The following is a 15,349-nucleotide window of genomic DNA, read 5'->3' as shown; positions in this document are numbered from 1 at the left end:
AGGCTGTGGACAAAAGGGGAAGAAGACGTGCACATTCTTGATGCATGCACTGATGCAGCTGATATTTTTTGAGAACATCTGATATGCAGGCTCCTCAAAAGATTAAATGTGACTAGCATAGGACTCAGGGGTCCCTCTTGTTGACACATGCCCAAAGGAAATTAAATTCACAGCCATCAGAAAACTCTGGGCTCCTGCATTCATTGGAGCATCATGAACAACAGCCAACAGGTGGAAATGACCCAAAGGTGCCCACTGATGGCTGAGTGATGCAGGCCGCACGTGCCTATGAAGTTCAGCCTGAGGGAAGAGCCCCTGTCATTTCCTACGATGTGAATGAGGGAGAAAGCCTTCATCATGGTGAAATCAGTCAAGTGGAGGCAGGAGAGCACCCCTTGACCTCATATATAGGCGGAATCTACAAGGAAAAGGAAGTTGAAGACAGAGAATAAAGCAGTGACTGCTAGTGGAGGAGGCAAGGACAGCAGAGGGAATGGGGACACATAGGCCCAAAAACAGCATTGTGACTGTGTGAGGAGCCACTGGGAGGTCTGCTGTATGGACCTGTTGTTTTGAAGATTGCCCTGTGTACTAGAAATTTCTTCTTTCTTCATAGATCCGGGCTACTTAGCCAGAACACGGCATCAGCAATGTTGTAAACTTCCTAATTATCCATTATATCAGATGAGGAAGCAAATAATGTCAGCACACTCCATATTTGGTGAGCTTTCTTTGACCACTTGAGCATTGTGCTGCTGCGCCCTGAGTCTTAGGGTCCTCCAAGATTCAGTCGTCGAAACCTCAACCCTGGGCGCACCGGTGTTAGGAGGGAGCGTGTCTGGGATACAATGCATCCGGGACAGTGGTGCTTTTGTGAAGGAATCAGAACCCTCAAAAAGAGGTTGCCAAGGGCTCCTTCACTCCCTCCTACCATGTGAACACACAGCAAAAAGATGGCAAAGTGTGAGCCAAGCATGTGCTCTCACCGGACATGGGGGCGCAGGGCCTTGGGCTTTAACTCCCAGCTGCCCAAACTGAAAAATGTGTGAGCGCTGAGTGATCACCTGGGCTCTGTTGCTTTTTCCACAGCCACCCACACAGACTAAGCAGGTATCCACTGGCTGCCCTCAGCGTGAAGTATTTGCAGTAATACCCTAAAATTAATCGGCAGGCTGATTCTTTAAGACCATCCCCAAATGAGCACTCGCTAAATAGCTTTGGCATCTACTCAGTTTGCCTTTGTACGTCCTGTCTCAGCCTACATTTATCACTCAACTTTTTCACCTAGGTAATGAGTAACAGAAACTCTGCTATGAGGCTACAAATAGCCATTTCTTAGAAGATGTAACAGCACCATCAGAACACAGCAATATACGTGCGCCCACGCTACAGCAGCTCAATTGGTCATAGCTAACTGCTGGAAACAACCAAGTGCCCATCACCTGAGGAATGGATGGAAAGCTGTGGTCTTTTTATGCAATGGAATGTTACTCAGATATAAAAGAGATAAGCTCGAAGCTATTCTAGGTAAATGGGTGCAATGAGAGACCACACTCATAAGTGAGGTAAATCAGACTCACATGTGTAAACATCGTATTGTCTCCCTAGTGTAAGAGCCTGAAGGAGCAAATAAAATCTGAGAGGTGCAATGGATAATATGACAGGGAAAGAGCTGCTCAATTGGAAGGAAAAACTGGGATGAGGGAAAGGACAAAAGAAAGACGGGAAAGGAAAACTATATATATATACATATATATATATGTATCTTGTATAGTTGTATTGTTGATCTATTGAAAGGAGCAGTTAATGCTTACATTTTTCTCTCTTCTTTTTAATTTATAATTTTTGATCAGTTTTGCATGCTTCTATCTTGTCATCTGAACTAGTGTAGAGACAACGATAGGCAGTATATGAACCACTATTGAATTTCATTTTATTTAGTGAAATTCTGTATTGTCTCTAATTGTTTTACTATTTTTTGTTTTTTAAATCTTTCTTTTGATTTTTGGTATCAGGAATTGAACTCAGGACCCTGTATTGCCAGGCCGGCACTTGTGCCACTGAACTGTAATCTCCAGTCTCACCATTTTTTATTCTTTATTTTTAAAAATAAAAGGAATAAAAAAATAAGATGTAACTGCAGTACATTCTTAGATAAATTATTTATGTGTAGAAGTGTACTTCTTGTGAGAAAGCTGTCCCAGATCCTATGTCAGCATGAGATGCATGGTTCCCAAAATGGGGACACAAAGCACAGTGGCAGGCTCTGGCCTTAGGAGAAGTGGCTAAATTATCAGACACTGTTATCTGCCCAGTGACCACTTCCTCCTCCTCCCCCCCCAGCTCTGGATACAATTTCCTCTCACCTTTCCTGTGCATTCATGGGAAACTCCAATCAGCTCCTCAGGTGTCACCAAACCTGCCCCTCCAAAGCCTTCTTTTATCTTTCCTATCTCTTTACTGCACCTCCAAAAAACCAAACACATGGTACCTGAGGTAGTACCTTAGGGACTGGTTTGTGAAGACAGCCATGATTATTGTCAAAACCAGAAAACTGCTATCTTTCTAATGGTGGGGCCAAGTTAATTACTGGAGCAGAGATATTTCAAGACAGTTTGCAGATAGAAGCTATTAAAGAAAAATACCAATTTAGCTTCAGATTGGTCTGAAGCTAATACTTTTCCATATGAAATTTTTTATTACTGAAATCACTTAGATATGCACAGAGTTCAGAAAGCACTAGAGATTCCTTTGTAGCTATTAAATTTTCCCACTCAGAGAGTGCCTGCACACTTTGATTAAATACGCATTTTTGGAAAATGATTCTTATTTTATTTGTACTACGCTTCCTTCTTTTACCCTGTTGCAGAAAGAAGCTTCTCACTGACACAATGAGGAGGGCTGGTAGATTTGTGAAACTGCTTATGGTGAGCTGGGTGCTTCCTGCTTGGAATCTGCTGAATGCTGGAGTGGACGGTGGGGCTGTGTGACCCAACGGCTTCCTGTCATTACTATCCACAAGATGTCATGAGCAGGAGAAAGATTCTTGCAAAATAGTGTTCTGCATCCCAAACCCTTAGGACCTCTGAGTTCTTCCCTTGATAGAGCATCTGCACACTGGGCCTAGGGAGGGTGGGATGTGCAGGCAGGGAAAAGAGGCAGGCGTGGCACCCCAGCTTCCAGCCTTTGTTCCCCAAACTCTAAAGAGCAATATTCCACTGGGGAGATGACATTAGATGCTTCAGAAATGCATCAATGGAAAGGGGTCCCTAGTGTGTGAGATAGGCGAGGACCCTGAAGTACAGAGGTGAATCACGATCATTAAGCACCAAGTACTCTTAAATAAAACAGGAGACACAGGAGCAACAGTTTGCAGCTGTGGAAGAAGCAACACAAGGAGGAAGAGGGCAAATCCTTTTCCTTCCCCTCTATGGTATGCAGGCTTCCTGTTCTCCAGCGGATGCAGCACTCATGCCCTTAATCCCAACCTTGCACTAAAATCAATCAGAAACTAGATTCAGAAACCTCCATGAAGCCCACCTCCTGTGACTGCATGAGGTTTTGGGAGGACACCCGGACACAAGCTATAACAGCCGGGTTGAAATCACCAAGATACCCACAGAGAAAGCCAGGAAGGCTTTCCAGCTCCAGGCAGGATCACATTTCATAACAAAAAGCAAATTAATCTGAATCCAATCAGGAAGGTGTTGCAAAAGGAGGCCTCAGCTCCACAGAGACGCCCAGTAAATATGGGTGACCACAATCCTGTGGGGCACTGGGTGGTCACAGAGCTCTGAGGAACAGAAAGAAGAAGGGGAGTTCCAGGGGACAGAGAGCCGCCTGGGCCAGGCAGGGGCGGGTGAAATATTAGTGGTTTTCCAAGATGGAAAACTTCTAGAGATCTGTTACACAGGAAATAGGATGACAATAGCACTGAACTGTCCACACAAAGTGGTTAACCTTCTGGATTCTATGCATTTTAAGATAGTAGAAATTTTAAAAATTAAAATCTAAAAATGATTTGGTTTTAAAAAACACTGCAGGTTTTTGCCATCTACCTTTTCATAGGAGTCCCAGAAATCACTGTTGCTTCTAGATCAGTGGCTTCGTTCCTTCCCCTTAGTGGGTGTTGGTGATAGCTGGTGGCAGTGCCAGCTGTCGCAGCTCTGTGAGCAGAGGCTGGGAGTCCACTAGGCACCCCGCAGAGCACAGAACAGAGCCCCACACCAGCACGTGTCCTCCACCTGCAAGGCCGTCAGCAGAGCCAGGAGACGTCCTGGGTTATGAGTGGGCGAGTGCTTTTGTCACACTTGCCCTTCACTCCTGGTCCAGGCAATGGAGCTCACACTCTGGAGATAGCCGAGGGTGTGGATAGAGCTGAGGAAGCAGAGAGGGAGGAGTCCTCTGTGCAAAGATTATGAAGCCAGGAAGGAAAACAAGAGCAGGTGAGGGGGGGAGAGAGACAGAGAGAGAGACAGAGAGAGACAGAGAGAGAGACAGAGACAGAGACACAGAGACACAGAGAGAGACACAGAGAGAGACAGAGAGAGACACAGAGAGAGAGACACATAGAGAGAGACAGAGAGAGACAGAGAGAGACAGAGAGAGACACACACACAGAGACAGAGAGAGAGACAGAGACACAGAGAGAGAGACAGAGAGACACACAGAGGCAGAGAGACAAGGAGAAAGAGACAGAGAGACAGAGAGACACAGAGAGAGACAGAAAGAGAGACAGAGACACAGAGAGACAGAGAGACACACAGAGACAGAGAGACAAGGAGAAAGAGACAGAGAGACAGAGAGACACAGAGAGAGACAGAAAGAGAGACAGAGAGAGGCAGAGAGACAGAGAGAGAGACAGAGACAGAGAGACAGAGAGATACAGAGAGAGACAGAGAGAGATAGAGAAAGAGATAGAGAGAGATAGAGACAGAGACAGAGAGAGACAGAAACAAAGAGACAGAGAGAGACAGAGACAGAGACAGAGAGACAGACAGAGAGACAGACAGAGAGAGACAGAGAAAGACAGAGACAGAGACAGACAGAGACAGAAACAGACAGAGACAGAGAGAGACAGAGACAGTGACAAAGACAGAGAGGCAGAGGCAGAGGCAGAGAGACAGAGAGAGGCAGAGACAGAGACACAGAGACTCAGAGAGACTGAGACTGACATTGACACAGAATATACGGCTCAGACATGTAGGGAAGGGAAGACCCTGAGCAAACCCTTTGGGCCCACTGTGTGGATGTGTTACTGCATGTGACCCTTAAACTCCTCTAAGATCACTAAACTGCTGATAATAAAAGGAAAACCGCAAAGCCAATCATTGCTCAGCTGTGCAGATGTAACTGGTTTAGCAGGAAACACTCGGAGGGAAGGCATCTGTTCTGTCCCTTCAGGAACAAAGCTCCCCCTCTGGGGGGCTCAGGCAGAGCTGCTGCCCACCTAGCTGGGTTCTGTGCTGGGGCTAGGGCCTGGGGCATGATGGGAAATGGCAGCAGGAAATCAGGGAAGAGAGCCGTGGAGGGTCATTTGCCACTTGCCACAAATGTCTGAGCAAATCTAGACTCTCCCTGAGGCTGATCTCTAGGACTCAGCATGGCAAGAGTCTATTCGGCAGTCTCTGTGGGATTCTGGGCTCTGAGCCAAAGGCCTGTGCACTGAGCTACATGTCTAGCTGCTATCATTATTATTATTATTATTATTATTATTATTATTACTTATTTTGAGACAAAGTCTAATTAAACTGCAGTTACCCAGCCTAGGATTGAATTTGGGATCCTCCTGCCTTGACCCACAAAAGTGCAAAATATTGTTAATGTTCATCATTACTGCTCTTGGCCACAGAAGAGAGACCGTTTATTGAAATCTTTGCCATCGCTACTGTTATGAATGTGGTGAAATCTATATTATGGAGTGCTAGCCTTCATTTTTCTGTTCCTAGCAATGCTATTATTAGTTACCTATTAGCAAGCGCTGTGACAAGGAAGAAGAGCTTTTCATCAACACGTCCTCCTACCACTGAGGCAGTTTTCTCTGTGGGCATTACTCCTATTTATCAGCTTAGAACCTGAAGCCTCGAGAACACAGACCTACGTGCCCTTCAGTCTCCTGCGGACGGGTGTCCACGTGCGCGCCAGGCGAAGTAACTTCCACTCTCCCAACAGGAGCTGTTTCCACAAGCACTTTTTCAGAGTACTAAGTAACTGCCAGAAGGGAAGTCCGGGCATTTCACAAACCTACAAGCCGCGCTTTTCGCATGCGGTGGAGCTGTAAGCGGCAGACTATGGGGCTGGTGGCTTGCAGGAGACAAGAAGTGGCCCCTGTGGATCAGGACCACGGAACCCGAACTGCAGCCTCCTGGGGACTCAGAGCTCGGCCGACCATCAGCCCGAACCACAGGCACAGGTGGGTGACGCTGGGAGACGCACCCGAGGGACAATTCTGCCTGAGGCTCCTTGAGCGCTCTTGGCCCCAGGGACCTGGCACACAGGCCGTCCGCAGCGGCTGCTCCCACCTCTCCTTCCCGGTTTTCTCGCTGCCTGCGTGGTCCTGGTCACCACCACCTGGGGCCGCGAGGTGGCCGCCAGGAGAACTCTTGGCTCTAAACGCTGCCGCCGGCCGCTCACACACGGGCAGCCCCCGGCTAGCAACGCTGGAAGGAGGAGGACGGCTGAGGCCTCGTCGGAGCTCAGGGGGGGCGGGGGGGGCGGGAGGTGACGTGCACCCGACCCAGGCAGGCTGCGGCGCGGGTAGGAAGGGCGCCGGCTGCACCGCGGGTGCCACGTGAGCGTTTGCTTCTGAAATCCTGGGCCTCTTTACAGGAAAAATCTCAAGAACCCGAGACTCTGGTTTCCTCTGACCCACACGCCAAGGCTGCTTCCCTAAACTGCAGGTCAAGTCTGCGCGTGGAGCAGAGCGCGCAGCTGACTTTTGCAGCGCGGGCAGCGCCAGCAGGATGTCGCAGCGCATCGCCGAGGAGCCGACCGCGGTGCTCACCGACCAGGGCTTCTACCTGCCCCGCACCGGGCAGCCTCAGCCCGGCACCCCGAGGCAGGAGAGCCTGAAGAAGCGGCTGCGGGCGGAGGTCAACGTGTTCGGGGTAAAGCCAGCTGCGGCCACGCGGGGGTGGGGCGGAGGGCAGGGCGGACTGCGCGGTCCGGGGCTGGAGAGCCAGCGTCCCCGCGGGGACGCCTGCCAGGCCGAGCGAGCGCGGACTGCTCAGTCCTTCCAGGTGGTGCCACGACGCGGAGCAGGGTCCCCTCACAGTGAGCGCGAGTATGTGAGGGCTTGTGGTGTTAGTAAGTGCTTTCGTATTTTATGTTGCTGTTCTTTATATTCCCTCTATGAAACGAACGGTGAGGAAATACATGTTTTATATGTCGCTTGCTATTGCGCTGTGAGCCTCTCAGGGTGCAGAGTCCGGCTTTGCCTCTCCAGTCGGAGCTTTGGGGTGCTCAGAGCAGCTGCAGGGATGGAGAGGCTGTGAGCTCCAGAGAGCTGGCCCCGAGTTGTGCGTTCGCGGGGGCTGGGGAGACTTCGAGGACAGCATCCGGACGGTGCTGCAGGCAGTTGGAGGGCATGCAGATGGCCCCCTTCCCACAAGAGAGAGGAGAATGACTTTGGATGCAGATTGTCCCATACTGGCCATAGCCTCGGGACAAGGGTCACGGAGAGACCAGGACCTGAGGGCCACAAGGGGCCCAAGGCTTCAGGGCACTGCGCAGGTAGCCGAGGCCTGGTTTCCTGTGCACAGCTTTTCAGTTCTGCATCTTCGCCGCCAGAAAGCGCGCCTGAGCAGCACGGAGGGCCAAGCAGGCGCCGCCACCCCTGTGTTCCTGCGAATCTCCGACGCTCTTCCTTTTCCAACAGGCTATCCAGATCCTGTGCGGCGTGATGGTGCTGAGCCTGGGGATCATTTTGGCGGTGGCTCCGGCTTCCCCGCGTTTTACCACTGAGTTTTCAATACTGATAAAATCTGCTTACCCATTTGTAGGAGCCCTGTGTGTAAGTACAGTATGGCAGGCAGGGACAGGAGGGGCGCAGGAGGCCACAGCTCAGACTCTTCTCGTGTGGCCTGCTGCCTTTCTGCTTGCGGGGAGCAAAGATTCAGTAACACTGCGGGTGCAGGGAGGGAGGGCTTGGGTGTGCAGAAGGACAGGCGTTATTTTATTTCGAATCTATTTCATTTATAAGCATTATTTTTTAGATTTTTTTTTACCTTATCATTTTGAGTTCTATCAGATCAGTGGTATCATTCCAAGTTTTTCCAAACGTTGCAAAGCAGGACGAGGTTTGGAAAAGTACCCTTCCATCTAGTGCCACAAGCATCAGGGCGAGTCGTCACCCATGTGCAGAGGCTGCACAGACGCTGTGAGAAAGGTGGGGGGGGGGGCGGAAGACTTGGTGTCTAAGCAGTTAGCGACAACCAAGGTCAAAGGAGCAACTCTGTGCTCTGCGCTGATGGCCTGGAAATCCTCAGGAGAGGCTTGGTACTTAGCCGTGGCTTGCCGTGGGCGTGGCGTCCCTTTTCTCTGAGGACACCTCTCCTGAGCTGGTCAGTCCTTCTCACACAGCAGCTTTTCTGTCCCACAGCGCTCTTCTTCTTGCCTCCAGTGTAGGAAGGCCCCTTTCTTTCACATCTTCCCCAGTGTTCATTAGCTTACACTGTTGACGACGGTCATTCTGATGGGGCGAGATGGAATCTTTTTTGTACCAGAAATTGAACTCACAGCCTCGCCCTTGCCAGGCAGGCACTATGGTGCTGAGCTGTATCCCTGGCCATACCAATGTAGTTTTAATTTGCATTTCTTAGATGGCTAGAGATGGTGAACCTATTTTCATATAGTTTATGGCCATTTGAAACTCTTCTTTTCAAAATAATATATTCAGTTCATTTTCTCGCTTTTTGTTTTTAGGGGGATTTAGCTCAAGGGTGTCCATATGATTACATGTTTAAACCACTGAACATGACACTGTGCTTGTGACAGGAAGCACAGAGGCCACAGGACAAGCTCCACTTCTTTGTTCAGATCATTTGCTCCTGTACTTCTACAAAGAACACTGAGCTCTAAATTATTTCTTTCTCTTAGCAACAGATCCTTATTTCCTGACTGCTAAGTTCCTCATTTTGCTCCAGCGACAGGGTTCTGTGCCCATCTGCCTTTTGGCCATTACTGAACGCCTCTTGCAGTTACTTTTCTCATTGTTAAGACAAAATGCCTAATGTCCAAAGTTAAGAGAAGAAAAAATTGGCTAGCTAACTGTAGAGGTTTCAGTCTGTAGGCAGCTGGTTCCAAGGCAGGGTGTCATGGCAGATAAGAACTGCAGAGGAAAACCAGGCAGACAGGAGCAAAGCAATGAAGGGGGGCCTCACCAGCATCTCTCGGCCCCCTTTGTATTACATCTAGGCTGCTGGGGTTAGGGCAGTGCCAGATCAACCCGTGGACTGATTTCTCAGTCTCACACCATTAATACTAGCATCACACACTCTAGAAGGAGCCACCCTGACAGTCCCACCTATGACCACATGTGGCTTTCAGTGGACATCTAGTCATAGTGTCTCAGTTACTATTTACTCTTTGCTGGGACAAAATGCCCAACACCCAAAATTAAGGAAGAAAAGGCTTATTTAGCTTACAGTTTATAAAGGTTTCGGTTCATACTCGGCTGGCTCCATGGCAAAGTGGCACATGGCAGAGGGCAGCAGTTCGTGGTGGTGGAAGGCAGCAAAACTGCAAAAGCAAAAGGGAGGAGGAATAGCAAGGGCAGCAGAGGGCAAGTGTGTCTCCCTTAAGTTACATTCAGGCTATCCACCCCAGGCTGGATGTAGCACCCATACTCCTAATCCCAGCAGCACTCACACCCATAATCCCAGCAGCACTCACACCCATAATCCTAGTGGATCATGAGTTTATCATAAACTCTAGAAGTCCACCCCATGACTGCATGAGGCTTTGACAGACAACTAGACCCAAACCATAACAGACAGCCGTAACAGTAGTGTATGCAAAGGGACAAATTTGTGTCTTCAGATGTATCTTTTAGCACTGACAATATTTTCTCCAGCACTTTCCCATGACAGTTTTTCATGAAGACCATGCTGTACCTGCGTAGCTTCACCATAAATGGGCATTGACCCGACAACTTTCTCCTCTTTCCCTAATAGTTTATCATCACTGGATGCCTCTCCATCATCACAGAAAAGAAATCAGTTAAGCCTTTGGTGAGTTTGGGAACCACAACCCAGTCTGATGGATTAAAAACGGGAATCTGCAGGTCATTGGCTCATTGTAGGACACTGGATCCCAAGGTCCCCTAATGAGATTTAGCATTTAGCTCTGGATCCTCCACTTGCTAGCTCTTGAGACACCCCTCCTCCACCACGGTGCTCTATATTAAAGGGTGTGGTCTGAGCAGGTGTCCACAAATCTCACATGAAAATTTCTGCCACTGATGGGTTGATTATACTGATAATATTTGTCAACTTTGTCTTCTTAATAGTGAAGAAACTAAACAGTGTTAGTAAAAAGTGCGTGTATTCGTTGTGGATTCCTGGTACAATCCCATGTATCAAATCCATAGGAAACCCCTGTTAAAATGCTACTTGCATAAGGGATTGGTTTTCATTTATTCATCTGTTTCACCAGAATTCTAACAGTGTTGGTTTGAATGTAAACTCCAGGCACAAAGTTATTTTTGGTCATTACTGTTGACTAAAGAATCAGCTTTTAAGACTTTCTTGGAAAAACCCAAGTTAGAAGTGGCAGGGAGAGGAAAACTGGAGTAAGAGCTCAAAACATTATCATCTACAAAGGTTTGCCTCATCCCTACCCAATCTGTGTCCCCCAGGGGTTTCCTGAGACTCCCCCAAGAGAACATCAAACATGTGCAGTAGGACAGAGTCTTGCTTATGCAGGACTCTGCCAGCAAGCCAAGAGATGCACGAGAAAGTGTTCAGAGCAGTGTCTGTCTGTCTGTCTGTCTGTCTGTCTGTCTCTGTCTCTGTCTCTCTGTCTCTCTCTCTCTCTTTCTCTCTCTCTCTCTCCTGAAATTACAGCCATGTTCAAGACCTCGCCCCAGACCCTGAGCTACTAGACGTGGCATCGTCAGATCTCTCCCTGGTCACCTCAGCGTGGTACCTCTATGGTGTCTATTGCAGTGGCTGGTGCAGCTGACACACTAAACTTTAATACTAATGTAATTGTTCTGAAATATAAGAGATCCGTGTGGCTGGAAACAGCCCTACTGACTAGCATGTTACTCATATAAGGTCTGTGTACTTCTGGAGTCTCTGTGAGCATACAGGACTCCTAGCCCCACTGGAAGCATGAGGGATCTCAGGGATACAGGCTGCAGCCTCAGGTGAGCTGAAGCTCCTGGAGGTACCCACATAGCAACTTTGATTCTTGTCACTCATCCTGGAACCCTTTTCAGGGTGAAGGAGTGATCTAATTTTTAAAAAGCCTGGAGTATTCTTAAGTCTATACACTATGGACATCACGCTCACCCCCAACACGTAGAGTGACCCCCGTTAACCAGAGATGACTCAGCCTGTAACACATGGGCCATCAGGGAACGTGCAGTGCCCAGCCTGAGGCTGACCTCTGCCTTCCCCACACTGCCAGGACTCCATAGGCCCAGCTGAGGCAGCTTGGCTGCACACCCAGGTTAAGAGTGCATGGTGAGGGGTGGATGTTCTGTGCACAACAGGAACTGTTAGGAGAAGGACAGGGACAGAATCATGGATTCTGTCGCTCAGCACCCGGCCTCCCTCTAGAATCAGAGATTATGTAGGCACCAAGGCCACGTGCAGAAAGGACCTCCTAGAGTAGGCGGAGAGAGTGAACCTTTGCAGGGCCTGAGGAAGAGGTCCAAATGGCCATGGCCCCTGATGGCGTGGTCTCGCTCCTGTCTCTTCCAGGTCCAGGGCAGCCTGGCCTGCGGCGTCCTGAGCACAGCCCTGGCTCTGCTGGGCATCGCGCTGCTGTCCTACACACTGGCTGCTCTGGAGTCTGCCTTCCGGCAGTGTGAGCTGAGCAGGAAGCTGAGCCCAACCACGCAGTCCTACTTTTACTACCATCCAGAGGACCGCGACATTCACTGCTTCACCGCCAAAGCCAGCCTGATGGTGCGTGCGGCTGCACTGTGAGGAGCGCTGGGATGCCCTGATGTGTCGCCGTCCTTACTTCAGCCTCTCTGTGATCTCCATGATCTGGGGGAAGCCCAGGGCCAGGGAACAGAAGGGCACAGACCGCAGGACAGTAACGGGTCAGGCTGAGGGGTACGGAGTATAGGTTTTAAATGGAAAATAAGGTTGATGAGAATGTCTTAACAGTCATCGACATTGATTTGAGACAAAAAATATGAATGTTTAAGCCAGGGGCTTTGTATGTGGAATGAGCAAGAAAGAAAAGAAAGCATAGCAGAAAGACTCAGTTGGTCAGGTGGTTCTGCAAGAAGCCTACTCTGTGTGTGTGTGTGTGTGTGTGTGTGTGTGTGTGTGTGTGTGCGTGTGCGCGCGCATGCGTGTGATAAGGGTGAACTTGGTCAGGGCAGATATCAGACCCAGAAAGGAGGACCAGAGAACAGGAAATATGAGAATTGATCTCAAAGAACAGGGGAGATAGTTCAGCTGTGCAATCCCGAGTAGATCCCTGGTACAAAGAAAAAAAAGTATTGATCCCAGAGACACTCTCTTAAGACGGGGTAGCCCTGAGCTGACTACTGGGCCAAGCAGAACACTCTTCCTCCTGTGGATCCTTCCACGGTCTCTCAGGGAGGAGTCACCTCCATGCAGGAAGAAGCCTGGGGGCTCCAGTGCCCCGACCTCTGCCTCCTGCCTTTCAGGGCACCGTGACTGTGATGCTGATGTGCACGGCGCTGGAGCTCTGCCTGGCTGTGCTCACCACCGTGCTGTGGTGCAAACAAGCTCAGGCGGACTTCCCTGGGGTGAGTGAGCGAGGCGCCCCGAGTTTCTCCTGCTCCCCAAGTGGGGCAAGTGCGGCCCTCGCCGCGGGTCTCTAGGGGCAGTGGTTCGTGGTTTGCACGAGATGAAGATATGCAGGAAGGAAGCAGATGACCCTGGAGGGTCCAGCGCCTGGGCCTCGCTGCAGGTGGAGAGAGCTCACCTGACAGGTCAGCGGCTTCAGCCCTTGTGCGGTGCAAACAGGAGCAGCGGCTCTGGGAAGCTCCTTTCCTTCCTGGCATTGCTGTGAGTGTGCACTGGCACGCAGGACCCCCGAGCCTGGCTTCCACCCTCCTGAGCGGGAGCAGGTTCTTCCATAGCGGCGGCCCTCTGTGTACAGTGATTTGCTGAGGAGGACCTGCCCAATGAGTGGCACCAAGCTCTTTCTTATACCCTACTTGTCTCTCCTGTGACCCGGGTATTTTTTCTTTCTTTCTTTTTCCTTACAAAGTAACTAAAGTACTTCTGAACCAAATGCCTGGGATATTATCTTACCATTACAATGAATGCAGGGCTGCACTGAACAGAACTAAAACGCTTTCGTTCATTCAAGTTGTTACTCACAAGAGCAGAGTACCAGGCTGATGGTCACAGGCATGCAGAGAACTTCACAGAGTGCTGCCCTTGCCGTGAGCAGCTGCAGTTCTGCGTGTGCAGCTGGGGAGGCGGCACCAGCTCACCTGCGTGAGGTCAGTAATCTGAGGTGTTTCCCTCCTTCCAGAGTGTGCTGTTCCAGCCCCAGAGTCACAAGAACAATCCCGCCATATTCTCAAAGGCCCAAGAAGAGCCTGGGTATGAAGAGCTGATCAGTTCTTAATAAAAGGAATATAAACTACTCAGAAGCAGTAGTCTGGTCTCTATGGTAGCAGAGAAGATAGTCCTTGAAGAGAGCAAAGCTCGAGGTGTCTAAGTGTGAGCACCCTCCCAGTGAGCGACAGAGCTCCTGGTGGACGTGTGCGGTCAGGGGCGCTGGCTTCCTTTGCCTGGCTTTGCGCCTAGGAGAAGCAGAGCTGCGGAAGCGCTGCTCACTGCGCCTCACCGCGCTGGGGAGAGCTGCAGAAGCGCTGCTCACTGCGCCTCACTGCGCTGGGGAGAGCTGCGGAAGCGCTGCTCACTGCGCCTCACTGCGCTGGGGAGAGCTGCGGAAGCGCTGCTCACTGCGCCTCACCGCGCTGGGTAGAGCTGCGGAAGCGCTGCTCACTGCGCCTCACCGCGCTGGGTAGAGCTGCGGAAGCACTTCTCACTGAGCTGGGGCAGGAGCGAGACCGGCCCGGGGAGCAACAGGGGGCATTGCAGTGGACCTGGCTGACACACAGGGCACAGCGTTGTCCTGGTCCCCTTAGCCCGGTAGGCGTGGCCCCTCCTGCTATGGTGCTGTGCCTGTGTTGGGGCTCTGGCTCTCATCACCTGCACCCTCCACATGCATTGGGAGACACAGTCTCCTCCCCCGCAGTCACAGGATCTTTTACAAAAGAGATTAACTTCAAAATGCAGCTTCCATGTGATTGCACATTTTATTTTCTTGGTTTTCTTTGAGGCACAGAGTAAGTCAATAATGATAAATATGAAGGGAAATGTCAAGTAATTTACTTTCCACTGACAGCTCAACCAATAAACAAAAGCTGATCAGGGATATTTATCTGTCATTCACATCCAGTGAGTGCAGAAGCTTTCGGATTTCCAGAAGAAACAGAACAGTCGTAAATTGTGTTACTGCTCAACACTCACAGACAAGCAGAAACACACTTACCACACCAGTTCCCCTGCTGCTTTGCCCAGGGTGTGATTCACCTATAGGTTGGGAGGACATGACACCAAGATAAAGACATGTGCACATTAAGTTGAACTGAAGCATACACTCAGTGTTTGTCACAATATTTTCTGTACTAGACATTATTCAGATTCCAGGGTTCCCAGTGAATAAAGAGTGCTCCCTGGCCTCAAGAAACGTCTACTCTAAAAAGCGAAGGGTGAAGTGAAATGAAATGCATGTTGTTCAGGACATTAATATCTGAGCACAGAACTGAGTACACCTCTGCTAAGAAAGTGGGGGATAAATAAGAGAGACAGTGAGAGAGAGAGAGAGAGAAAGAGAGTGAGAGAAACAGAGACAGACAGAGACAGACAGAGTACTGACCTGGTGGACCAGCATCACAGCGTCAACCACTTAGGTCCACTTCCTGTCCCCAGGGAGGAAGGTCACCTGCATGCAAAGCAGCCATCTCTGCCTCCTGTGCTCCCCCTCTAGCCTCAATCCTCACTGCCAGGAACTTACTGAAATCAGTTAGGGAGGAGGAGACATCACCGGCAACTTTGCAGAGACAGAGGAGGCTACGGGAACGTAATGAACAGCTGAACACCAGCAAGCCACACAGATC

General features: G+C 49.9%; 1 protein-coding gene across 1 annotated transcript; it reads left to right on the top strand.

Annotated features, from left to right (window-relative positions):
* The first annotated feature begins 6,065 nt into the window (after positions 1-6,065).
* LOC101571737 (membrane-spanning 4-domains subfamily A member 6D-like) lies at positions 6,066-13,807 on the top strand. Its single transcript, XM_004646931.3, has 7 exons — positions 6,066-6,412; positions 6,829-7,106; positions 7,877-8,011; positions 10,173-10,229; positions 11,928-12,134; positions 12,854-12,955; positions 13,693-13,807. Exons 2-7 carry the CDS (start codon positions 6,963-6,965, stop codon positions 13,786-13,788), a joined length of 741 nt encoding a protein of 246 aa, XP_004646988.2. The 5' UTR covers positions 6,066-6,412; positions 6,829-6,962; the 3' UTR covers positions 13,789-13,807.
* The last annotated feature ends 1,542 nt before the right edge of the window (positions 13,808-15,349 follow it).

The sequence above is a fragment of the Octodon degus genome, unplaced genomic scaffold (genome assembly GCF_000260255.1).
Source record: "Octodon degus isolate 3935 unplaced genomic scaffold, OctDeg1.0 scaffold00283, whole genome shotgun sequence".
Classification (NCBI taxonomy): Eukaryota; Metazoa; Chordata; class Mammalia; order Rodentia; family Octodontidae; genus Octodon; species Octodon degus.
The sequence above is the reverse complement of the archived record's forward strand: the minus strand, read 5'-3'. Positions and strand labels throughout refer to the sequence as shown.

Coding starts and splice junctions, on each gene's coding strand:
- LOC101571737 (XM_004646931.3), top strand. CDS start 6,963: ATGTCGCAGCGCATCGCCGAGGAGCCGACCGCGGTGCTCACCGACCAG. Junction 7,107..7,876: donor CGGAGGTCAACGTGTTCGGG/GTAAAGCCAGCT, acceptor CTTTTCCAACAG/GCTATCCAGATCCTGTGCGG. Junction 12,135..12,853: donor CCGCCAAAGCCAGCCTGATG/GTGCGTGCGGCT, acceptor CCTGCCTTTCAG/GGCACCGTGACTGTGATGCT.